At 35.4% G+C, this 26,003-nt stretch overlaps 1 protein-coding gene and 1 pseudogene across 4 annotated transcripts in view; one reads left to right on the top strand and one right to left on the bottom strand.

Annotated features, from left to right (window-relative positions):
• Positions 1-26,003, top strand: part of PAK3 (p21 (RAC1) activated kinase 3) — a 351,152-nt gene that overhangs the window by 286,810 nt on the left and 38,339 nt on the right. For all 4 annotated transcript variants that reach the window (XM_049767578.1, XM_049767581.1, XM_049767577.1 and 1 more), the window contains 3 exons: positions 1,521-1,652; positions 2,489-2,654; positions 14,166-14,229. In XM_049767578.1, the coding sequence (XP_049623535.1) occupies positions 1,521-1,652; positions 2,489-2,654; positions 14,166-14,229 (362 nt within the window). The remainder of the gene's footprint in view (positions 1-1,520; positions 1,653-2,488; positions 2,655-14,165; positions 14,230-26,003) is intronic.
• Positions 18,663-18,779, bottom strand: LOC125999866 (uncharacterized; annotated as a pseudogene).

Below are 26,003 nucleotides of genomic sequence, written 5' to 3'. Positions count from 1 at the left end.
CTGGTTTGGTGGCTTTAGTTAAACTTTAAACAAATCCCGTGAGCAGAAGCATGATTCCCAGAGATAGAAGCATAATTAATATATTTCAATTTCATCATTTACAATTCATTATCAACAAGCTCAAGGGTTAGCTACACATGTCCAGTATGCTCCAGGATCTGGGTTTAATTGCTAGTAACACATGACATTTGACCACATTTAGGTTTAGCCTTTGAGGTCCGAAGCACTACTGGGGTGGCTTTGGTGGGATTGGTGTCCTTAGAACTCCTGAGTTTGATCAGTGATAAATTATTAAGCCCTAAAATTGAGCCATCAGTCCATACAACCTGATGGAATATTGCTAGGAATGGCCTCCATGTCTCCTGAGTGCTGCTTGGAAATATACCTCCAAATAAGTTAAAAAAAAAAGGAATTTCCTAATGTAGTTCCTCTCACTGATATAATAGTCTAGTTCAGTGTTTATGAATGGTCTTCTGAGGATCTTTGAATGCTTGAAATTATTCCTAAAACACCTGTGCATCTTTATTTTTATGGGAAGATAGGGTTAATATTTTAGAATCCAAAGAGTTCAGAACACAACTCAAATTAGCCCTTTTAGTCCCACCATGTGACTTAATATGAAAAATACCTAAACGTAATTATAAATTATATTCCTTTACTTACTATTCATTTCTCTCTGTGTGTATGTGGTGTGTGTGTGAGAGGGAGATAGTATTTGCACATTCTGAGAATCATAACATAATTCTCTCAAAATCCAGCTTTGAAGAAATTCATTTTACTCTTGTATTACTATGAATCATCAAGAACGGTCCATAGATATTATGGTTTTTCTCATTTTTCTGGCCACTTATCATAGTTTTAGTTATTGAAAATTAACATTTTTGTTAAGATTAAAGTTTTTTATGTAGATAAATACTCCTTAGCTATATATGTCTATTACTCTCTGAATGCTTCTTTCCTGGAAGCTAAACAGAGAAGAAACATTTATAAGCTTAGTTGTATTAAGTGAATATTTGCAAAACTGTAGTATTAATACTATATCCATGCATGCTCTCATTTTTTAGACACAAATAGCCCTTTTAAGAGTCACCATCTTGGGTGGCTGAGTGATAACACAGCGAGTGGGGCATTTGCCTTGAATGAGGCCAATCCATTTCCAACCTGGGTTGGATCCCTGGCATCGATATCATTCTCTGAGCCTGCCAGGAGAGATTTTTTTCAGTGAAAAGCCTGGAATATCCCCTGAGCACCACCAGGTGTGGCCCAAAAACAAAAAAAGAATTACCATCAATCAAAAAGTTAAAAAATACTTGGTACAAATTTTTGTAGCAATTAATTTTATTTATAATAATATTATTGATTTAAAATATTGAGCTCTCAAATATTGTGTTTCTGTCCATTTGTAAAAGATGCAGTTCATTCCTATCCTTACATGCTGAAATATTTCATTTCCATTCTCTCATTTCTGACAAAGAACAATGAAGGGTTAATACTTGATCTTTAAATTATATTTTTATAAGAGTACTAAAACCGCATCAGAGCCTCCTTTGGCTCCTCCTGTGTCAGAGGAAGAAGATGAAGAAGAGGAGGAAGAAGAAGATGACAATGAGCCCCCACCAGTTATTGCACCAAGACCAGAGCATACAAAATCAGTAAGTCACAAATGTCTGTTTCTAAATGACTCAAAAGATGTCCTTTTGTAACAACCATATAGTTAGAATCAAAGTCCTAACTAGTACCAACTGAGAATCCAGAATTAGAAAATATGATACAATTTTCATCTACTTCTGTGACTGGAGGTATAAGATTAGTATAAAAATTGTAAAACAGTACCAAATTATACTTAAATAAATCCTAATAAAATTGCTATAGAAGTTAAGATAGGATAGGAAAATCAGACAAGATTAGCACAAAAGAGATGATGATCTCCAAAGACTAGCTTCTGAGAGCTTTCAGGAGCAGTGTTATTATTTTAAGTGACTTTAAGTTACATGATTTTTAAAACTCACCCATGATTGGGGGCTCCATTGGGAGGTTGTAAATAGGCCAGCACAGAAAATATTCTGGGCACTGAAAATACTTCTATATACATGCATATATGTACATGTATATATATATATATATATATATATATATATATATATATATATATATAATTATACGTTTCTACAAATCTATAGAATAATCTATACTACTAAGAGTGAGCCATATATAAACTAGACTTTGGTTGACTGATTTGTCAATGTATGTTCTTCAGATATAAGAGACGCATCACTCTTGTGAGGGTTGTTGATAATAGGAAAGATTAGGTGTTGGGGACTGGGTAGAGAGTATATGAAAAATCTCTGTACATGTCATAAAATTTTTCTGAAAACCTCAAACTCTATTAAAAATTGAAGTCTTGATTTTTAAAATTCACCAATGTGAGTATCTTGTCTTGATGTTATTTTATGGTCTCTGTTCTAACTTCATTTGTTTTGTTTTTAAGATCTACACTCGCTCTGTAGTTGAATCCATTGCCTCACCAGCAGCACCAAATAAAGAAGTCACCCCACCTTCTGCTGAGAATGCCAATTCCAGCACTTTATATAGAAACACAGATAGGCAAAGAAAAAAATCCAAGATGACAGATGAGGAGATTCTAGAGAAGCTAAGTGAGTGGTTTATTTGTTGTCATTTTTGTTTGTTTTTTTTTCCATCAATACTTCTTCCTGAGAGGATTTCTCACAGACCATTTACAATGGGAATTAAGACATTAAGTAGTTGGAGCTACTTTTAAGAATTCTAAGCTCCCTGAAGTAACTAAATTAAAAGTTGGGGACTCATTATCTATTCTGGATTACTCATTCCCTTACACTCTTATTTTTAATAGATACTAAAAGTTTTCCTTTGGGAAAAATCAGTTAAATTGAAATTTAACCGAACTTTAGGATTATATTCCTCCAGAGTATAAAAAAGTCTTCTTAAGTATCTTATAATATTGATTAAAGACCACTCACCCAATCAACCATGTAAATAAATCAACTTCAGTGCCTAGCATAGCCAGTAATGAAAAAAAATCAGAAGCTACTGATAATCTAGACTTTCTCATTAATTTAGAAACATTTCTCTGTGGAGAGGGAGGCAATATTAACAACCTCCTTCCCATTGCACATGCTTTTGCTTTGATTTAAAAAAAAACACTTCCAGTTAGCTTTGTGAGAAAAAACGATTTTAAGAACAAACCCTCTCTTAAAAGGAGCAAAGGGTATGTCACCCATAATTTTTCAAATCATCTACAAGAGTTTCTAATAAATTTCTCATCATCCACAATTGATGACATTGTAGTGTGCCTACTTACCCTTCAAAACTCAATCTTGCCAGTCAGATAGAAGTACGGGTAGGCTCTTGCCTTTTATTTAGTAGAACCAAATTCAACTCTTTGCACAATGGTGAGCACAGAGTAAATGAAATGAGCATATGCTCGGCATACAAGAGGCTTGGGTTCCATCTCCAGAACCATGTGGTCACCTGAGCATCACAAGAAAAGAATCATTGGCACAGTGTCAATCAGGAGTAACCTCAAAGCACACCAGTTGTGGTCCCAAAGCCACAGGAAAATTTGGTTCCTCACAAAACCATCTCACAGTTGAGTTAAATATTCTTCTTCCTAACTTGATTTCACGAAATAACACTGTCTCCTTCACTAAAGCAATGTATGCCTTGTCCTCTTTCCTATATGTCCAATTCCTAGTAAAGTTCCTAATAGTAAAGTACCTTACACATATATGAGGTGAACAGATGAAAAACTGACAGGTAGATGCATCATTACTAAGCACTGACCTATTTCATGTAATCTTTGGAGGAAATATTAGGATATACTAGGTAAAACACTGCCATCAAGAAATATACAATTTATTTGAGAGATAAGATATACTATGATATAATTAAAAATAGAAGACTATCTTGTTTTATGCGACATCGATATAAAAGATCTCAGAAAATATTAGAATCCTTAGGGTTATTATAGTCCACAAGAAGATTGTCGATTGGCAAATAGAACATTTGGCAGTGTCTAGGATATGGTTATACTCAATTCAGAGAGTGTGACTGGCCTTTAGTGGACAGAAGGTTAGGATGCTTTAAATATGACATAATCCAAATTCTGCCCTTGTCTATACAGCAAAGGAGTACTCACTTCAAAATGTCAACAGACAGAAGATCAACCAATAAAAGTAGAATGTAATGTCAACAGTCCTGGAGTTGAGGTAGTCTGTATTAAAGATATTTTGAAAAGCCAAAGTTCTGGTTATACTTGACATTATTTCAGAACTTGAACTTTACTACTGCATGCTTCAATAAGCCCCTAGAGCTAATATCAGCTCTATGCTGCATTAGCAGTGTAAGCATTCCCACTTATTATTTTCCTTGCTAGCCACTTTTATGATCAAGTTTGATTTTCACAGTCATCCTTTATGGTAGATCTTAATATTCCTATTCTGCATATCCTGAAATGAAGCCTCAAAAAGGAAACATTGCCAGGTCACTAAACTAATGTGTGGCAGAGCCTCAAACAAATTTTGAACTCAGACCAATTTGCTGTCAAAGTTCTTACTGTTTCCATTACCTGCTTGTTTCTGCATGTTCATTTTTATGCATGAATAAAGCAAAAGAACAAATGAAAAGTTGGCAGAATTTCATTTAGTTTTACCCTTTATTTTGTGTATGTAGACATGGCATATGAGATTATGTCAAATTTTAATACTAACAACCTCACTTTGGAAAAATGACCTATTTGATATTTCAATTATAGGTTTACTATAATAAACTAGATTTATATGGAAAACTAGGTTCATTGTAATAAAATAAATTTAAAACTTTATTAAGCTTATTGACTTTAATTTAATTATTTAATTAGTAACCTTTTTAAATAATTAATTAAATAAATAATTAAAATTATTTAATTAATAACCTTTAATTTTCTTCAACCAAAACATTGCTTTGCTCATGAACTGGTGTGGTAAGAAAGCTCCCGGTTTATCATTTATTCTGGCCTGGACCGCAGAGCATGATAGAGCGTAAAAGCTACCACCACTTATTACATTGTCACCTATTTCTTGTCTCCTCTGAAGTATGCTTGATCAGAGAGACAATCATTTTACCCTAGTCAGAGTCATGTAACTTTCGTGGATAGATAAATGGCAGGGGGATCTTTCAGAGAAATGGAATAGTATTTTCGCATGATACAGCTACAGGCTAATCTGTTCTCCATGATCTTTTCTATGTTGACTCAATCCAGCACTCTCTCTTATCTTCTGCTCATCAGTACACTTAGTTATCTGAGCCTCTATTTCTTACTTGTCAAGCAGGGATAAGAATTATAATTATATTTTATTGTTTAAGTTTTTATTTGCAAAGTTATTGATAGTTGAGTTATAGGCATATAATACTCTAGTACCAATCCAACCACGAGTATCAACTTCCCTCTCACACCTCCAACCTACCACCTTGATAGGTACATTTTTGGTTAAGTGGTATGAAGTAAATTGAGGCCTTTGAAATTGTTCCCATTTGTATCAAATATTTCTCATTTGTATCTCAATTATTATATGTTCGTCTGTTTTCCAATTGCCTTTCATCTGTTTTCCCCTCCCCCTTTAGAGGGGCTTTGATGGGAGACAGAAGAGCTTAGGAGGGGAGCTGTTATCTAGGCTTGTGGTTCCCTGTGGTGGAGTGACTGGCTTGCGGGTGAAGAGCTTGCAGTGTGAGTTTCTTGCCTGCTATATTCTCCATATCTGTGTGGATTACTTATTACAGAGAATTGTTAACGAACCAGCCTCTCCTATCCTCCCTTGATAGGGGGTACGGGATATCCCTTTCCCTTTTTCGGAACTGTGGGATAACCCAACCTCAACCCAACTCCCAAAGAACAACTTGTTACAAGGTGGTTGTAGTTTACATCTTGTGTTTTCATTGTTGTTGAATCTGTGGCTTGTACATATAACTATACCACTCCCCTATGTTACCAGTGTACCCAAGGTCCCTCATCTCTGTTACCCCACTATTCCCTTTCTCATCTTCTTTCTTCCCCCTTCATTTTCTCTGTCCTAAAATTACATTTTAGAATATGTCTATTAAAAGAAAGTTAAGGCTTGATATAAGGCAAAAAGAGAGGTAACAGAAACAGAAAAACCTAGATTGAAATGACAGGATAATTGGTACCTGCTCTGTTACTTTGAGCATGCTATTTACATTTTCAGGATTTATTTTCTCTTATCTTAAAAAAGGGCTGTGATGATCGTACTAACATGAGAATTAAATATGGACACTGCAAGTAAAAATCGCATCACCATTGTGTGGAAGAATAGGTAGGTTCCCAATCTGGAGAGATAGTACAACATATATGGTTCCCTGAGTACTTCCAGTAGTGATCTCTGAGCAAAAAAAGAATGTAGCTCACAAACAAAAGCATAAACAGAAGATAATAGGTTCTAAGAAAAATCACTGTTGAATTTGGAATGTAAGTATAAAATATCAATAATAGAACATAATGTGGAAGGCTTTTTAATGAATTTTAACCAGTGCATATGTCCTTAAATAAGTCACTTAACTTCTCGAAATATCTGTTCCTCCATCTGAAAAAAAAACATATTTAACAGTCTCATAGGGACTGAATGAGGCAAGGTACGTAACATATCTAGCATAATAAATATTGGCATAAAATTATTATGCTCCCTTTTTTTGGCAGTGTGTGTGGCTTTAATTTTTGGTTTTAAAAAGAGGATTTTACAGTGGATCAGAAAGTTTTAAACTGAAACTAATTCCAGATGTATGGTTCTTGTATAAAAGTTATTGGACACGTAAGAATAGAGCAAAAATGTAAAGGATATTTTTGAAGGAGACAGAGAAATAAAGGAATAAATGGAACCTCATACTAAACCAGACATAAGCATGAGCAGGAAGAGGAGAGGGTAGACATGTGTGCTTCAATCTTAGTGATCTAATACTATGAGGTAGAAGGGCCAGACCAAAGAGACTTTAAGCTATTCATCTTTTTTATTAATATCTTTATTTAAACACTTTGATTACAAACATGATTTTAGTTGGGTTTCAGTCATGTAAAGAACACACCCCCTTCACCATTGTAACATTCCCATCACCAATGTCCCAAATCTGTCTCCTCCTCACCCTACCCCCCCCCACCTGTGCTCTAAAAAGGCTTTCTACTTTCTTCATTCATTCACATTGTTAAGATAGTTCTCAATGTAGTTATTTCTCTAACTGCACTCATCACTCGTTGTGGTGAGCTTCATGTCGTGAGCTGGACCTTCCAGCCCTCATCTCAATTTTCTCTGGGCATTATTGCAATAGTGTCCTTAATTTTTCTTAAAACCCGTGGATGAGTGAGACTATTCTGCATGTATCTCTCTCCCTCTAACTTATTTCACTGATCATAATAGATTCCATATACATCCATGTATAGGAAAATTTCTTGACTTCATCTCTTCTGATGGCTGCATAATATTCCATTGTATATATGTACCACAGTTTCTTTAGCCATACATATGTTGAAGGGCATCTTGGTTATTTCCAGAGTCTGGTAAACTATTCATCTTCCATCCCCCACCAATAGCGGGGGACAGAAATGAAATTTTTAATAATTTTAAAATAATCATTACTTTCTTTAAGCAACACGTTTACAAATTTTTTCATGTTTGAGTTTCAGTCATATAATGTACAACACCAGAGCACATTTCCTCCCACCAATCAGTTTCCCTCTTACCTGTCCCTACATGCCTCTTAGCAGACATTCTGCTTATCTTTCTCTCTCTTTCTTTTATCCTCACTTTTTTAAACTGTGGTTTGCACTAATGTTAATGAAGGGGTATGTATCATGTATATCACTTTATCCCCCTTTAACACCCCGTTTTTGTCCAGAGTGGTCAGTTCCAACTTCCATGTTGTAGTGGTCCCTTCTCCACCCCGATAGTACTGATCCACTCTTTGTAGCAAGCTTCCTGGACTGGTCCTCCTGACCCTCATCTGTATTGTCTCTGGATACCATACTGTCTTTTTTATTGGGGAGGGTCTACACGCAGTAGCACTCAGGGGTTACTCCTGGCTCTGTGCTCAGAAATCACTCCTGGCAGGCTCAGGGACCATATGAGATGCTGGGATTTGAACCATCATCTGTTTTGAATTAGCTGCGTGCTAAGCAAACACCCTACCACTGTGCTATCCCTCCAGCCCCAAACATACTATGTTTTATCCCAAATCTGTGGTCATGAAATATCATACAAATAAGTAAAATGAGTCTATGACTATCCCTTTCCCTCTGACTCATCACTTTGCATAAGACTTTGCAAATACATCATGTAAAAGCAAATTTCATGGCTTCATTTTTCCTAACTGCTGCATAGTAGTCCATTATGAAATCACTAATGCTTTAAAGGAACAGATCATCTTTCAGTTTCATATCGACAGAGATTCTAAGTATACCGTGCTCATTGTGTGCTGTTTGAATCTGTTGTAAATAAATTATCCATTTTTAATAAAAATATAAAATATAAAGTGTTGGGTGAGGCTGCCCACACGCACTGTTTCTTACTCCTTAGGCCAAGGGGTCTGATGAAGCAGGGTAGTGGTGGAGAAATAATACACCGTAGTCAGAAAAGATATTCATTGGAGTCAGCTCGCTTCATTCCTCACGGCCTTTTCTCTGCCATCTTTCTTTCTGCCATCTGTTTTCTTTTCTGAACTCTTCCTGGCATGTGCTTCTAAGCCATGTCTTTTGCCTGTCCTGCCTGTCCCATGTGTGTCTCATGATCTCTCCCTAGCTCCCAGGCAGACTCCTTTCTTTATTATCTGAACCCCACCCACCAGGGTGTGGGAAGGTCCTTGTAATCCAGGTGGGTGTTTACATACCAAAAGAAGGGGTTAGGGGAACAAAGGAAGTTAGGGAGAAGGGTTCACCTTACACATTTAAATGACAAATTTCAAAGATATCTAATATCACCAAAAATATTTAATAAAGAAAATTTGTCTTGGACTCCCTCTTCTGGACCCCAACATCACCATCTTCTCTAATATTTCTCAGCATTTATCTGCTATTTTTTTCTATTACTGTATCCTCAGTTAAAAATGATATTACTTTAGATAATTTTTCAGGAATAAAACTTTTATTTTGCTAAGAGACTATCTCTTAATGGTGGAAGAAAAGCAGGGCATTATGTTAGTAGACTTCATGAGCTGTCTGCTATTAAAACACCATCATAAACCCTATTTTTAAATTCTAATATTTAATGCATTCTATACTTTATTCTTATACTTGTTTCTTCTTTAGTCAGATCCTCAGGTAAGACACTGTTCTGATAGTGTTAATTTTTCCTTTTGATTTTTGAGTTAATTTGAATAACTTTCCATATTGTGTTAAACATACATGTTTTGTTTTCTACAATTCATATGAGTAAATGCTAAGCACTCTCATGAAGCATCACTTTTTTAAAAGACTGTTTTGTCATCCTGAATTATAAATAAGCCCTCTTGTACATTTGCCTAATAGCAGTAGATGGCAGCACACTATCTCTTGTGAGGAATAAAGGAGGTGGGGATGCCATTTTATATGAATAACAGTTAAATTCAGAAGCAGTTTTTCATCAAAATGGCTGTCTTTGGTGATCCTCATAAAATAATTTATTTCCAGATTTTTTTAATTCTCTGCACACCATGGAAATTCATATTGAATAATTAACTACCACAAAACCTCATTAACTGAATTCTGCCAATTGATCATTATTCAGAAAGTGATTTGGGATGAAATTTATTTGCTTTTGTTCAGACTATGGAAAAGACTTTGCTCAGCAACTTAACAGTGTGTCTTTCTTAGAAAACTATAAAATACTTAATGAAATTGGTTTCAAGTGACTTTAAAATCATTTAATGGAACAAAATTCAGGCCCCTATCCATTAATAAATGTCTTTGTTATAAGGATCAAAGTATTAGTATTTAATCCCTTATAAGGATAAAGTAATTATGAAAACACTTTAATAAATTAATGAGGGTTTTAAATAATGATTAAACTATTATTAACGTTTAATCCTTATTAAAAGCATTATATATTTAAGTAATATAGAACTAGCATAGTTTGAACAATGAAAAATGAACTCAAAATTTGTTGATATATCTTAAAATATATGTTCTAAAATTCCTGTTTTAAAGTATGGGATGTTTACTCACAAAAATGGCTAATTTGATTAATTGCAAACATCAAATGTACTTTATATATATAGCATAGTATGAGACAACGTATATGGCTTTTCTTAAGATAGTTTCATGATTACAATGATGTTTATAGTTGGTTTTCAGTCAGGGAGAGCAATTTTAAAGTATGAATAGGAACTTTCCAGGAAAAAAATATAAGAAAGACATTCCAGGCAGGGAATAGCATATAAAGAATATATTAAAAACATGTACTTGTGAAATCTAATTTATTCAGTATCACTTAAACAGAGCTGAATGTTGAGATTGGAGGAAAGGAAGATAAATCGTTAAGCAGGAACTGATCATGTGTGAACGTGAATTAGTTTTATTACCAAAATATAGGTCCATGTAGGGAAGTGGTGAAAGACTAAATAACGAGTAAAGCAAGAGCCATATCCTAAAAAGCCATGGCATGAAGGATCTTTAATTACTTGCACAGGAGTTTGGCATGGAATTGCATTTAACAAGTATTGGTGTTGGTTAAACATCAAGGATTACTGAACCAGAAAATTGCATGACAAATTCTGTACTCAGAGCATTCTGGCAGATAAGTAGAACTTGAACTAAAGTGAGCAGGAGTTCTAAAGTAGGATTCTACTTTGGAGACTGTTAGAACAGCCCAGGGTAGGAATGTGGCAATCAGTGAAAGCCTAACTTGATAAGTAGTAGGAGTAAGGGAATGATTACAGATTATCTATAACACAGACACACACCCCCATGTGGATGTCACAGAGGTCACATCCACAGGATATGTTGTAAGTACACCTGACCAGTTCGGACCTTCATTTCCCTTTGTTCAATCTTCACACACACACAAGTTAACACAGACAGTAAATACAGACAGTAAACACAGATAGGCCCAAGACTTGGTACACAACTCATAGGAGAGTGAAAGTAAGGGATTAGTAAAAAAATTGGATTGGAAAGATAGTACAGTGAACAGGGTGCTTGTTTTGCAGAGGACCAACTTGGATTCAATTTCTGATACCACTTCTGGTCCCCCAAGAACTGCCAGGAAATGATCCTTTAGTGCACCAGGTGTGGTTCAAAGACCAAAGTAAATGAGCTTCCAGAGCCTGAGAGATAGTTTGTGGGCTGGGCATATGCTTTACAGTCAAGAGGCCCATGCTGGATTCCCACTGTTGTGTGTCTCCTCAGTGGCAAGTTGGAAGTAGCCCCATTTTCTGTTTAAGCCCCATCAGGTGTTGTCTCTAAACAAATAAATAACAGCCATATATCAGTCCTTGTAATACTAAACTAGGTAGAAGACTAGCTAGTAGACTCACTGTTAACTGAGATTGGAAATAGAAAAAAATGAGTTAAATTGACTCACACACTGGCTAAATTTCATTTAACTAAAATATGGACTTCTATTAAAAAACAGATAATAAAAACCCAACGAACTGATAAGTAATACTTGAAAGAAACGTCTAATTGCTTATTTTTTCTGTAATGCTATCTTCCTGTAGGTCTTAATTAAGTTGATCATTAAACCTGAAAATAGATCCTTATCAAAAGTTGGTATTGTACATCACAAAATTTATCGCATGAATAAATTCCCATTTATTTTATCAACAAATAATCTGTTTTAGTGGTAAGTCCTGTTCTAGGCCTTGAGTATGACTCAAGATTACACATAAATGATAAAGATTCAAGAATTAGATGAAAAAAGAAAAGAGTAAAGACTAAGATTTAATTTCAGTACTAGAATATAAAGTGGGATAAATGGAAAAGAAGACCTATAGTAGACTGATAAGATAGGAGCTAGTAGTGTTGGGTGTTAAAGGGTCTTCTATTCCAGACTAAGATATTGGAACTTCATTTTGTTGTTAAGAGGAACTATTTTGGGGTAGAGGCCTCCAGAGTGATTCTCAGGTGATTTCGTGGCCCCTCACAGTGATTCTTTGTCAATCAAGCTAGGAGGCTAAATGCTAAGTAAGATGGTATTAGAGTAGATCACCATGGTCTCCCCACAATAATTAGTTACCTCCAGAGACCCACCTTGTGATGCTTAGGGGACCTCTCTAGCTCCATCCTTTGGTGCTCACAGGGTCCTGCATTGCTTAATCAAATGGAGTCCTATACATGCAAGCCATGTGATATCACCCATGATATAACTTCCACATGCACAGAGAAACTTTTTTAAAACTTTATTGATTGATTAATTGATTGGTTTGGGGGCCACACCCAGCAGTGCTCAGGGGTCACTCCTGGCTCTACATTAAGAAATATCGCTTCTGCAGGCTGGGGGATCATATGGGATGCCTGCAATTAAACGGGTCCCTCCAGGGTCAACCGCATGCAAGGCAAACGCTTTACTGTTGTGCTATCTCTCCAGTCCCTCATAGAGGAACTTTTAACTTATTAAGAACAATAAATCACAATTCTTCTGAAGTAGAGGACCATATATCTCTGTTTACACAAGAGAATATTGGATTTTGATTATATTATCGCCATGTTCCAGGGATATTTTGCAAGAGATTTTAGATAAGGAGCTTGAGAGGTAAGCATTGCTAGCACAGTTTGTAACTAGGACCCTTCAGAGACAGGCTTAGATCCCACTGAGATTGCCACTCTAGCAGACTCTTATGCCCCTAAAATGGGGCCTTTGAAAGGAGGCATTCTGTAGGCCGGGGGGCCCGCACCCCAAGTTAGTGGAGAGGGAGATGAGTTCCTGTTGGATCAAACATCTGACTTGTCTCAATGAAGCCCACCTCCTGTGCTTGCCCCAGTCACATAGGTCACCTTCTATGTAGGTCACGTGCCCCCCCATCACCTTCATCACCTTGGTCACCGTCCACAGAGGTAAACCCTGCTTTCCCTATTGGCCACATTGCTGTTTAAATATTACTTCTCCCTTTGTAATGAAGAGTCCTCTCACTGAAGTCACTGCTTCTGGAGGTTAATCTGCAGTGTGCCTGTTCCCCGTCTTTTGGCCTCACACTAAGCAACTCTTCCTCTACAGCAGTGTGTGGGAAGAGATAACAAAGGCCTGAACAAGGATATCTGCCTTGGGTTTAGAGAGACTGAATAAAAATGATATTTAGAGGATAGAATCTATAGGCCATCTTTTCCTTTTATTTTTGGTTTTGGACCACATCAAGCTGCACTGAAGCCTTATTCCTGGCTCTGCACTCAAGGATCACTCCTCAAAGGGTGCAGGGAACCATCTGGGATACTGGGAATTAAATATGTGTCTCCTCATGCAAGACAAGTACCATACCTGCCATACTAGCTCTTCGGCCTTCTCTAGGCCTTCTCTCGGCCCCTTAATCATTAGATTACTTTACAAACTGACTTACATTTCTTTGGGACAAAGGGCCATATTAATAAGATATACTGTTAGTAATGATACTGATGTTTAAGACCAAAAATAAAGGAGTTCTTGATGAAGTATCATGTATCATATATACCATGCCTAATAAAATATGATGTATCTACATATAAATAATGCCATTTAAAAGATGTTACTAATTTTTTGCTGCTATCACTAAGAATTTTCAGTATTTATTGAAGTGTCAATGTTCCTGACTCTTGATTATTTGAGTAATATTAATTATCCACCCCCCCTATTAGTGTAGGTTTAATATTTAAAAATAACAGAACCAATACACTTTTTACTAGAGACAAACATGATAAACTAATGGTTTTTATGTGTACTTTATAAAAATACCCCAATATTTGTAGCATTATTAATTTTAAATATAAGCAGCATAGACTATATAGCACTATAACATATTACTATTTTCCCTTTGACATGATACATCATTCTCCATCTAAATGGCACAAATTACATGGAAATGTTGATTCAGCATTTTACTTGTCATTGACTCTAGCATCTTAACTTGTAAATATTAAATGGAAGTAAACTAATTCATCCATTTCAATTTTTCTCTTTTCTCTTCTTGAACCCACCCAAACACAGGGAGCATTGTGAGTGTTGGTGACCCAAAGAAAAAATACACGAGATTTGAAAAAATCGGTCAAGGGTAAGTGATTGTTATTTGAAATATCCAAAGACAGACACCAGATACAAACATTAGGATTTTGTAACAGTCTAGATGTCTGAGAAATTAAGCTTCTTATGTCCTAGATGGCATTTATGCTTCATATTCTCAATACTAGCCTTTCAGGTTGATGGACACTTAATTGACATAGGAATACATCCTGATAGAATCTTTACTCTTATTGGGTTGACAGTAAATTTCAAAATTATGTTGATCTCATATAGTTAGAGTATACACACTAAATTCTCTAGAAAAGAAGTAGGGATTTTGGAACCTTATAGCTTGTATGAAAACTCTCTTTTATTCCCCCACACCATATCTTTATGAGTGTTTTGTTTAAAGTTCTGTTTTCTTGTCAATGTAGAAAGTCATAGATAGTGGGGAAAATCTTCTTTGAGTATTCAAGAAGTGGCAGCATTGACTCTCTGAATAATAAGAACACAGATCCATGAAATCTTTATATTAGATGGGGTGTGCCATTTTACTTAGAGTGAATGCTTGTTAAGAATAATGTTTACTGGACCTCACTTTCTGAAACTTGATTGAATAGTCTGGATTGGTCTAGTAATATGATTTTTTTAAAAATAATACCTGAAACAATCCTGATCATCCACTAGACATGGGAACCATAGACATTAGAGCATTCAGTAGAAGTTCTATGAAGCTGCTATAATGAGGCCTGCTTCTCAGGTCTCAGTGTGAAAATATATAGGAGAGTTGAGTAGACTACACTGAGTCAGGGAAAATTTTTTGTTTAAAGAAAATTCAGATCATAAAACGAAAATTCAAGTGTCCTTAAATGATACTTTATCTACAGTGACAAATGCTGACAATGGGCTAGACAGGATTCAAGGAAAACTTGGAGACAAACCTATTCAGTGAAAGGCAGGGATGGATTCTGTGGACATTACTTCCCATACAGATTTCTGTATATAAAATTGACACCCACTTTAATTATTACTATTCATATATTGAGTTAACATTAATTTATAATCTTGACATGCTCCATGGGATTAGTGTTGTCACATTACTCTTAATTCACAAGTGTTGTTTTATCTCCAACACACTCTCCATATTTAGGCTACCTCTGTTCTGTTGTCAAAGCCCAAGGATTTGTTTTCAGTGGACACTGTATATCCCCTTGCTTTATTTATTAATGTACTATTATTTATGAGTGAGTTCATTCGGTTTTTTCTCAATTCTTCTGACTTACTTTTCTTAGCACATTCCATCTTTAGTTGATCCATAGTGTAGCAAAGAAGCAAGATTTATCATAACTTGTTTAATCTCCTCATCTATCGTTGGGCACTTGGGTTGTTTCCAAAACCTATTACAAAAAGTGACTATAACTGATGCTATATTGAAAATGTTGCCATTAAACAACATAGGTTTGCATAATCTACATAAGGCCATGTATAAACACCTACTTGATGTCTTCAAACCCAAAAGATGGCCACACAGCAGTTTCAAAATTATATTTTTATTTATTTAAAAAGCAAAGTTGGCTATTAGATTTTATTTTAATCTTCTTGAGTCTTATTGTGAGGTACACAATCCACAGATATATTTCAAATATTTTATGCCTAATCAACACAAGAAATATTGAACATATATGTCTTTTAAGTCCTTGAAATGTCGCAAGTTCAAGTTGAAGTATGGTGTAAGTATAAAATATGAACATGATCAAAAGCTAATTGGAAAAATGTAAAATATACCATTAAGTTTTATGTTGGTTTCAAGTTAAACTTATTTTGCACATATTATCCTACAATTTAAAACTAAATTTACCCTCAGTTTTTAATGCAATTCTGAGAAAGTTTAAATAGAGCTGACATATTTTGAATGAGTAACACTGTTCTACTTATGGATTAAGAATGGAAATATTTGTTCATATAGGGATTTTACTGTTGATTTTGTGGGGTATTGAAGATGCCATAATTTTATTTTTGTTGCTCATTGCACAATAGCACACCTGGGCAAAAAATAGAATTAAACTTGAAGAAGGGAGTTGATTTATACATCTACAGGTGACCAGGTCATGAAGCAAAACTTGTTCACATAAGAACAAAGATTTGGCAACAGGCAATTTTTCATACCAAAGGGAATTTGTCTGGATGCTGTTTGTTTTCCTTACCCCTGAAGTGCAAGCGAGAAGTTCTATTTCTATATATCTCTATAAAATGTTCATAATCTAAAATGAAATAAAATCAAAGCAGAAATCTTGCTTACCACTTCAGAAGGCTTTTTCTTATATTCCCAGTGAGTTTATCATCTAAAACATGAAAAATTCAGTAGAGCAGCAAGATAGTTCAATATAGGTCCAAATCTACTTTTATATATTTTTCTTCTTATACTATATTTTTCTTTATCTTTATTGAGGTTCTGTCCTGACAAAATACACAACACCAGAGTTTCTAATTATTTTCACTAATATTCTGAGGACACCTCCCATCCAACTTTACCCCACATAAGCTCAATTATGTAGAAAAAAAATCCCCTGTACTGATACCTTTGGAAATTTGATCCCTTACTCTTTTTCTTTATAAACATCATTTGAGATATATTTTCTTCTTATTGTGGCTGTGGCGATACAACACATATATTAGATAAATTCAGGTAAGCTTAAAAAATGCCACAAAAGTGTAAGTCAATAATAAGTGGATGATTTTGTAAATGTGTCTATGTTTTACAGGAATGTGAATTTAAAAAATAGTGTGAATATATGGAAATTTTAAAATTGCCATAAAATAGACAAATCTTACAGATATACAACTTAGAAAGACTGAGAGGAAGATAATATCCTTAATATAAAGGAAATTCTATTCAGTTCTATATATGTTGAATATAGGATATATATTGAGTTATATAAATGGTTAAGTATTCTTAATCCTAAAAAGAAGTTTTCATGTTAGGAAATACTATATTACAGATACTGCTTCAACTTACCTTGTAAGGAATCTACCCTTCTCTTCTTCAGTGTCTAGCATATGGGGTTTGTACTTAGTATTTTCCACCCACTCAAAAAATAGTATATTTTTTGTTAGCAGCCAAAGTTACTGAGATACACTTGTCTTGGTCTATTCTTTATGGATCTGTTTTTTTTTATCTTAATACATATTTCTTGACCTAATGAAAATATTTATCATTTTAGTTCTCCCACTTCTTGGTTCTGTCTTTTATGTATATTTCAATCTTGTTCTTTCTCTTTTGCTAAGTATGTCTTTATTCCTTTATTCCTCATAATGACTTGGTTTACCTCATAACATCTAGTCCATTTCTGTGTGTACTACATGTTTGCCATTGTATTATATTAGTTTCACCTTCTGTTTGTTTTACGTGCCCCACACCCACGGCACACATCCAAAGTAGTTATAAAATCAGGAAGGAGTGAGGATATTGCTCAAATGGTTAGTGCACATCCCCAGGTTCCATTTTGAATGACCAGGGTCCTTCAAGCACTATGTCTGGAGTAGCTCCCAAGCACTACCAGGTGTGGCCCCAAATCTCAAATGAATGAATAATAAATCATGAAGTAATTTACATTCCTATTTGGGAGCCATACCTGGGAATCTTAGAGTGCTGGGAATTGAACCTAGGACTCCTGCATGCAAAGCATGTGCTTAGACCATTGAAATACCTCCTCATCCTTTTTACTGTAATTGCATTATATATTCATAAAACTATATTGTTTTTCTTTTTGGTTTTGAGTTATACCTAGCTGTACTTAGGGCTTATTCTTGAATCTGTGCTCAGAGGTCACTTCTGACAGGATTTGGCACCACCTGAGGTGCAGGATGGAACATAGGTTGGCCAAATGCAAGGCAGGTAACTTACGCATTGTTCTATCTCACTGGCTCTGTGTTTTAGTAGGTTTTTGTTGGCCTGCTCTTAATGTTTGAAGTGAATTAGAAAATATTGATTTCTCTCTAGACCATAAAAGAACCACAAAAAAAGATAATATATTCTTTGACTTAAATTGCTCTCAATAGATTTTTCCATGAAAATATGGAAATTTGAATTAAGTTAAAGAAATGCTTCTTTTTTCATGGATCTTGAGCTACATTCAGCACTACTTAGGGGTTACTCTTGGTTCTGTACTCAAGAATTAATTTTTACAGATTCAGGAGACCATATGGGGTGCCAGGGATTAAACCTGGGTTGGTACATGGAAAGCAAATGCCCTACCAGCTGTATTTCTCCAGTTCCAGGAAACCTTCTAACTTTTATTATATTAATTTATTATTTTAAGCTTTTTATTGTGTTTTATAGTGATAATGACAATTAAACTTGTATCAGTAATCATTTAGTCCTAGGATTAATAAACTTTAATATTCCATATTTCTACTTCAGAGAGATTTAGGGTACTCTTAGGAGATAGATGTCATTAAGACCATTCCATTAATTACTTTCTTTAATTTTGTCCCCCAATTCACAATACAAACCAGGCAAAGGGCCTTGGTTGGGGTGTATATGGGGTGCATTTACTGTACCTCCTCTTTCTATAGTGTCAGTGTGGTAAGAATTGGGAGGCCTTATCTTTTCTTTTCTTTTTTTTTTTTTTGATTTTTTTAATATATATATATATAAAAATTCTTCACCAGTGCATTTACCATAGCAAGACTCTGGAAACAGCCAAGATACCCTTCAACAGATGAATGGCTAAAGAAACTGTGGTACATATACACAATGGAATATTATGCAGCTGTCAGGAGAGATGAAGTCATGAAATTTTCCTATACATGGATGTACATGGAATCTATTATGCTTAATGAAATATGTCAGAGAGAAAGATGCAGAATGGTCTCACTCATGGGTTTTAAGAAAAATGAAAGACATTATTGCAATAATAATTCTCAGACACAAAAGAGAGGAGGGCTAGAAGTTACAGCCCACCTCATGAAGCTGACCACAAACAGGGATGAGTTTAGTTAGAGAAATAACTACATTGTGAACTATCCTAATAATGAGAATGTATGAGGGAAATAGAAAGTCTGTTTAGAGTAAAGGCGGGGGTCGGGTGGGGAGGAGGGAGATTTGGGACACTGGTGATGGGAATGTTCCACTGGTGATGGTGGTGTTTTTTACATTACTGAAACCCAAACACAATCATGTATGTAATAAAGTTGTTTAAATAAAATATATATTAAAAAATTCTTCACCAGTGCAACATTCCCATGACCAATATCCCAAGTGTCCTTCCTCCCCACCCCACACCGGCCTGTACTCTAGACAGGCTTTCTACTTCCCTCATTGAGACACATTTTGTTATGATAGTTCTCAGTGTAATTATTTCTGTGACTGCACTAAACGATTCCTGTGGTGAGCTTCATGTCGGGCTCTGGACCCTCCAGTCCTCCTCTATTTTGTCTCTGAGAATCATTATACAAATGTTTTTCATTTTTCTCAAAACCCATAGATGAGTGAGACAATTCTGTGTTTATCTCTCTCCCTCTGACTTACATTACTCAGCATAATAGATTCCAGACTCTGGAAACAGCCTAGATGCCCCTCAATAGATGAATGGTTAAAGAAACTATGGTACATATACACAATGGAATATTATGCAGCCCTCAGAAGAGATGAAGTCATGAAATTTTCCTATACATAGATGTATCTGGAATATGTTGCAAATCAGCCCCTGATGAGGTTGACTGATGGAGGGATGGAGGATGAGGCCTTTCCCCTCCAGCTCAGACCACGCGTCTGTTACCCTGTTCAGTCGGCGGTTCTGAGGTGAATGCAGCGGGAAGAAAGCCAACAGGCAGTCAGGCTTCCAAAGAAAACAGCTCTTTATTCCATGAAGAGGCCAAAGGCCAAAGGCCTAAGAATAGGTCCAGGACAAAAAGCCGCTCGCCTTCCACAGACCCTTGTTTTTATGCCCCAGAGTCAGGTACCACCCAATGGTGGGAGCAGAATCAGGTACCACCCTAGGGTGGGAGCAGAATGCCAGGTCACACCCTGGGGTAGGGCAAAATCAGGATCAGGGTAGGGTCAGTAACATAATAATCCCATAAAAATATTTACATACACAACAGAATCTATTATGCTGAGTGAAATAAGTCCATTGATTACTTTCATCTATGAGAAAACTAAAAAGTTCTAGGATGGGTTTCAGCTCAGCCTTGAGGCCTGGATCCAGGGGAATGTGTTCCATTTTCCATAAAACAAGCTCAGGCTGCAAGCCTATTCATTTGAGGCTATACCTATAAAGGCTAAAAATTTATTTATTTTATAAATTTCCACCAAATACAGATATGTTAGGAGTATTATGTCAAATGAAAGGAGGAAAGAAAGCAAAAATATGTAACATTCCCAAATTATTATAAATCAACATCATGATTTCTAGTACATGCATTTGGTAGAACAGAGAATCTTCAGTGTCTATGACATCACTTCATCAAAGAATTTATTTTATGAGTATAGCATTGGATGAGACAACAAAGCCAAATACTTATTTTCATTCAATGCCTAGTGTTGGCAAGTATTTGGTTCTTAAACAAGTCGTAACTAGTGACTGAACTTGCTGAAGTTGGCAGCTTGCAAGGTTCTTGTTAAGACATTTCAATCCATTTTAAGCCCTTTCATTAAATAGATATATTGAAAACAGAAACTTTTCTCTTTCATGTTCATATTTATTTTCTCTTCAACCATTTTAATGGAAAATGTGTTTATGGAAGGAATAAATGGTTTGATTGATTTTTTGGTTCAGTACCTATTATGTGTAATGAACATAATATAACATAGTACTTAAGAACCAGGTTCTGGAAATCACAATGAATTCTGATTCAGCTTTCTGACCATTAACAAGGACAAGGGAAAGTTGTGTTAAGAAATCAGCATTCACTTCCAAAGGCATTTCTCCCAGATGTTATCCACACTCTTAATCTTTGCTATTATTTCCCCTATACATTTCTCTCTGGTCTCTTTGGTCCTGGTTTTTATGACTACTGGCATTCTGAGTTCTATAGTATATTTATATCTCAACTAACATGTCTCATCACTCAGACCAACTTTTGTAATCTCATTACATGTAGAAACTTGAAAATGAATTAAATATAAAATATTTGGAAATTTTGAAGATGGCATATATATTCTGAACTCAGTAGACTGGAAAATTTTTAAAATTTTTTTCAAACCCTATATTCTCATTCATTGTAAGCAGAATATATATACCGGGGCCGGGCGGTGGCGCTAAAGGTAAGGTGCCTGCCTTGCCTGCGCTAACCTTGGACGGACCGCGGTTCGATCCCCCGGTGTCCCATATGGTCCCCCAAGCCAGGAGCAACTTCTGAGCACATAGCCAGGAGTAACCCCTGAGCGTTACTGGGTGTGGCCCAAAAACCAAAAAAAAAAAAAAAAAAAAAAAAAAAAAAAAAAAAAAAAAAAAGAATATATATACCAAGTGAGACTGTGTAAAATAAATGTGTGGTAAATAGTGAGGCATGCAGCAAGTGGTAGTTATTCTTAGGGCTGAAAAAATCATTCATATTTTATTGATCATATGAAACAGAATGCAGTAAATATTATAAATTAAAAGAACAATGTGGATAGGGAGGTTTGACAAGATAAGTCATAGGGGATATGATAAGAGATTCTTAAAGGAAGGTATTTTGTGTAAAGCAAACATTTACTACAAACTACAAGTTTTTAATAATCACTTTACTTAAATACTATGCTTAAAATATTATTTGTGATTGCATTTCAGTCATACAATAAGCATTACCCCTCACTTGTACACATTTCCCACCACCAGTGTCCCCAATTTCTCATCCACCACCTACTTCTGCCTGCCCCTATGGCAGACATTTACTTCTCTCTCTTCCATTTCTCTCCCATTTTGACACAGTGGCTTACACTACTGTTAATGAAGGAGTACCATGCATATCATTTTATTCCCTTTTAGCACTCAATCCAGAGTGATTAATTTCTACTGTCATTGTCACAGTGGACACTTCTCTACCCTTACTACAATAGCATTTTTGTAGCAAACTTTCTAGTATGGACTTCTGTCCTATCACGGTCCTCCTGGCCCCCACGTCTCTTGTCTCTGAATATTATTATTATACTATCTTTTATTTTTTCTTTTATCCCACAGATGAGTGATATTATTTTATGTCTACCCCTCTCCCTCTGACTAATTTAATTCAGCATAATACTTTCCAGAGAATTTCATTTTTTCCTAACAGCTGCATAATATTCTGTTGTGTAGATGTACCACTGTTTCTTTATCCATTTATCTGTTCTTGGGGCAGTTGGGCAGCAGATTCTGGCTATTGTAAATAGTGCTGTGGTGAACATAGGAGTGCAGAGGGTTTTTCTACATTGTGTTTTTGGGCTCCTATGCTATATCCCTAGGAATGGTATTGCTAAAACTTATGAAAACTCAATTTCCAATACATTGAGGAATATCAGTATTGTTTTCCAGAAAGGATGGACTAGACAGGATTTTGTCAGCAGTGAATGAAAGTCCCTCTCTCAACACATCCATGACAGCACTGGTTGTTTTGTATTTTGTGATATGTGCAAATCTCTGTGGTGTGAGATGATATCTCAATGTTGTTTCGATTTGCATTTTTTCATGTGCCTTTTTGTCTATTTGTATGTAGTCATTGAGGAAATGTCTGTTCATTTCTTCTCTTATTTTGTCATGGGGTTATATTTTTTCTTGATAAATTCTATCAGCATCATATATATCTTTGATATTAACCCCTTTTCTGATGGATATTGGGTGAACCAACTTTCTTCCATTCTGTGGTTTATCTTTATATCTAGTCACTGTATTCTTTGACTTGCAGAACCTTCTCAGTTTAATGGAGTTCCGTTTGTTTATATTTGCTTTCAGTTGTTTGGACAGAAGTGTTTCACCCTTGAAGATGCCTTTATCTACATAGTCATGATGTGTTTTGCCGATGTTTTTCTCTATGTACCTTATATTTTCTGATATTAAGGACTGTAATCCATTTTGATTTGCCTTTTGTGTATGGTGTTAAATAGAGGTCTGAGTTCAATTTCTGGCATGTAGTTGATCAGGTTTCCTAAAACATTTGTTGAAGTGGTTATCTTTGCTTCACTTTGTATTTGTTGCCCCTTTAACAAAGATTAATTGATCATATATCTGGGGGGTCAGTGTCAGAATATTAAAGTCTATTTCGTTGATCTGAGGATCTGTCTTTGTTCAAATACCAGGCTATTTTATATATATGCTTTATATATATATATATATATATATATATATATATATATATATATATATATATATATATGCTTTATGGATTTGCCTATGCCTGATGATTCGTGATGTGGAGCATTTTTCATGTGCCTCTGGGCCATCTGTACTTCTTCTTTGAGGAAATGTCGGTTCATTTCTTATCCCCATGGTTTGATGTGGCTAGATGTTTATTTCTTGTTAAGTCCTATCAGTGGCTTGTATATCTTAGATTAACCTCTTATCACATGGTATAGGGTGAATAGTTTCTCTCATTCCAGGGATTGACTTTGTATCCTAGTTACCATTTCCTTTGAAGTATAGAAGCTTCTCAGTTTAATGTAGTTCCATGTATTTATCTTTGCTTCTACTTGCTTGGACAGTGGCATTTCATCTTTGAAGATGCCTTTAGTTTCAATGTCATGGAGTGTTTTGCATATGGTGTCCTCTATACCTTATGATTTCAGGTCTGATGTCAAAGTCTTTAATTCATTTTGATTTGACCTTGTGCATGATTAAAGAAGGTTTGAATTCATATTTTTGCATGTAGTTGACCAGTTATCACAACACCACTTATTTAAGAGGCTTTCTCTGCTCCACTTTGTATTCCTTGTTCCTGATCAAAGATTAATTATATGCCTGGGGCTCACACTCAGAATACTCAAGCCTGATTGATGTCCTTATTCATTTAAATGCTCATTGATATCAGGATCTGTCTTTATTCTAATACCATGATGTTTTAATGACCACTGGTTTTTAATATAGTTTAAAATTGGGGAAAGTGATGCCTGCCATTTTCTTTTTCCTAAGGATTGCTTTAGCTATTCATGGGCAATGATTGTTTTAAATAACTTTCAGGAGTGTTTTATCCAGTTCTTTGAAAAATGTCATGTGTTTCCTTAGGGATTTTTTTAATCTGTTTAATGCTTTATGAAGTATTACCATTTTAATGATGTTAGTCCTCCCAATCTATAAACAGGGTACATATTTCTATTTTCTTGCATCCTCTGTTATTTTCTGAAGCAGTGTTTTGTATTTTTCTTTGTGTAGGTCTTTAACTTTTTTAGTTAAATTGACTCCAATGTACTTTGATTTTCTGTGGCACAATTGTTAATGGGATTTTTTTTAATGTCTCTTCCTTTTTCTTTTCTTTTCTTTTTGCCTTTTGGGCCACACCCGATGATGCTCAGGGGTTACTCTTGACTATGAGCTCAGGAATCACTCCTCTCTTAGGGGACCATATAGGATGCCGGGGGATCGAACCACGGTCTGTCCTAGGTTAGCTGCATGCAAAGCAAATGCCCTACTGCTTGTGCCACTACTTAGGCCCCAAATGTCTCTTTTTTTTCATTATTTGTGTATAAAAAGCCATGGACATTTTTGTGTTAATTTTTTAGCCTACTACTTGACTCTATGAATCTATTGTTTAAGAGGCTCTTATTGTTTCTTCATGGGAATTTTTTCCTGGTTCTCTGGGACTCCAATGATTTTTCGTTTTGTTTGGTTTTGTTTTGAGTGAAATAATATGAGCTAAGATTTTTTAAGTTCCAAAAAAAGGTGATTTTTAAAATACAAGTGAAAGAACAACCAAAAAAGATCATCAAGAATTAGAAAAAAGGAATATATAAAATAATGAAATGCCTCACAAATTAGAAAACTTAAGTTATGGGTGAATAGAATATTTTCATAAATAAACAGGTGAGGGCCAAAGTGATAGCACAGTGGTAGGACATTTGCATTGCCTGCGGCCAACCCAGGGCAGACCTGATTGCCATATCCCACATTGCCCCTAGAACCTGCCAGGAGCGATTTCTGAGTGCAGAGCCAGGAGTAACCCCTGAGCACCATAGAATGTGGCCCCAAACCAAACCAAGACCAAAAAGGTTAATAAATGATGATCTGGGTAATGACTACCTTTATGTTTTATGATTTATTTAGTTTTCATAATCTTGAAGCAGTCACAATAATTATTTTTATTTGACAATGATAAGGAAACAGTTGCTTTTATTTTCATGTGCTTTTTGGTCATCTCTATTTCTTCTTTGAAAAAATGTCTGTTTATTTCTGCCCATTTTTTGATGGGATTAGGTGGTTTTTCTTGCTGTGTTCTCCCAGTGCCTTGTATATTGTAGATATTAATTCCTTTACTCTTGGGTATTGGTTAATAGTTTCTACCATTCCACAGGTAGCCTTTGTATTTCCATTTTCCAAAAGGAAAAAGCCATTTCCTTTGAGGTGCAGAAGCTTATGAGTTTAATGTTTTGCTTATCTTTTAATTTGCTTATCTTCGCTTCCACTTGATTGGCTTTTGATTTTTCTTCCTTGAAGATGCTTTTAGCTTCAGTGTCATGGAGTGTTCTGCCTACATTTTCCTATATGTACCTTATGGTTTTAGGTGTTATGATATCAAGGTCTAATCTATTTTGATTTGACTCCAATGATTCTTATCTTCTAATTTCTTATCATTTATTTCTATCTTATCATTTTCTATCTTCTTTTCATTTATTTCAAGGATCTTTTCCAGCCCCTTCTGTTGTATGGAGGTGATATG

Source organism: Suncus etruscus, chromosome X, assembly GCF_024139225.1.
Source record: "Suncus etruscus isolate mSunEtr1 chromosome X, mSunEtr1.pri.cur, whole genome shotgun sequence".
NCBI classification, from domain to species: Eukaryota; Metazoa; Chordata; class Mammalia; order Eulipotyphla; family Soricidae; genus Suncus; species Suncus etruscus.
The sequence above is the reverse complement of the archived record's forward strand: the minus strand, read 5'-3'. Positions and strand labels throughout refer to the sequence as shown.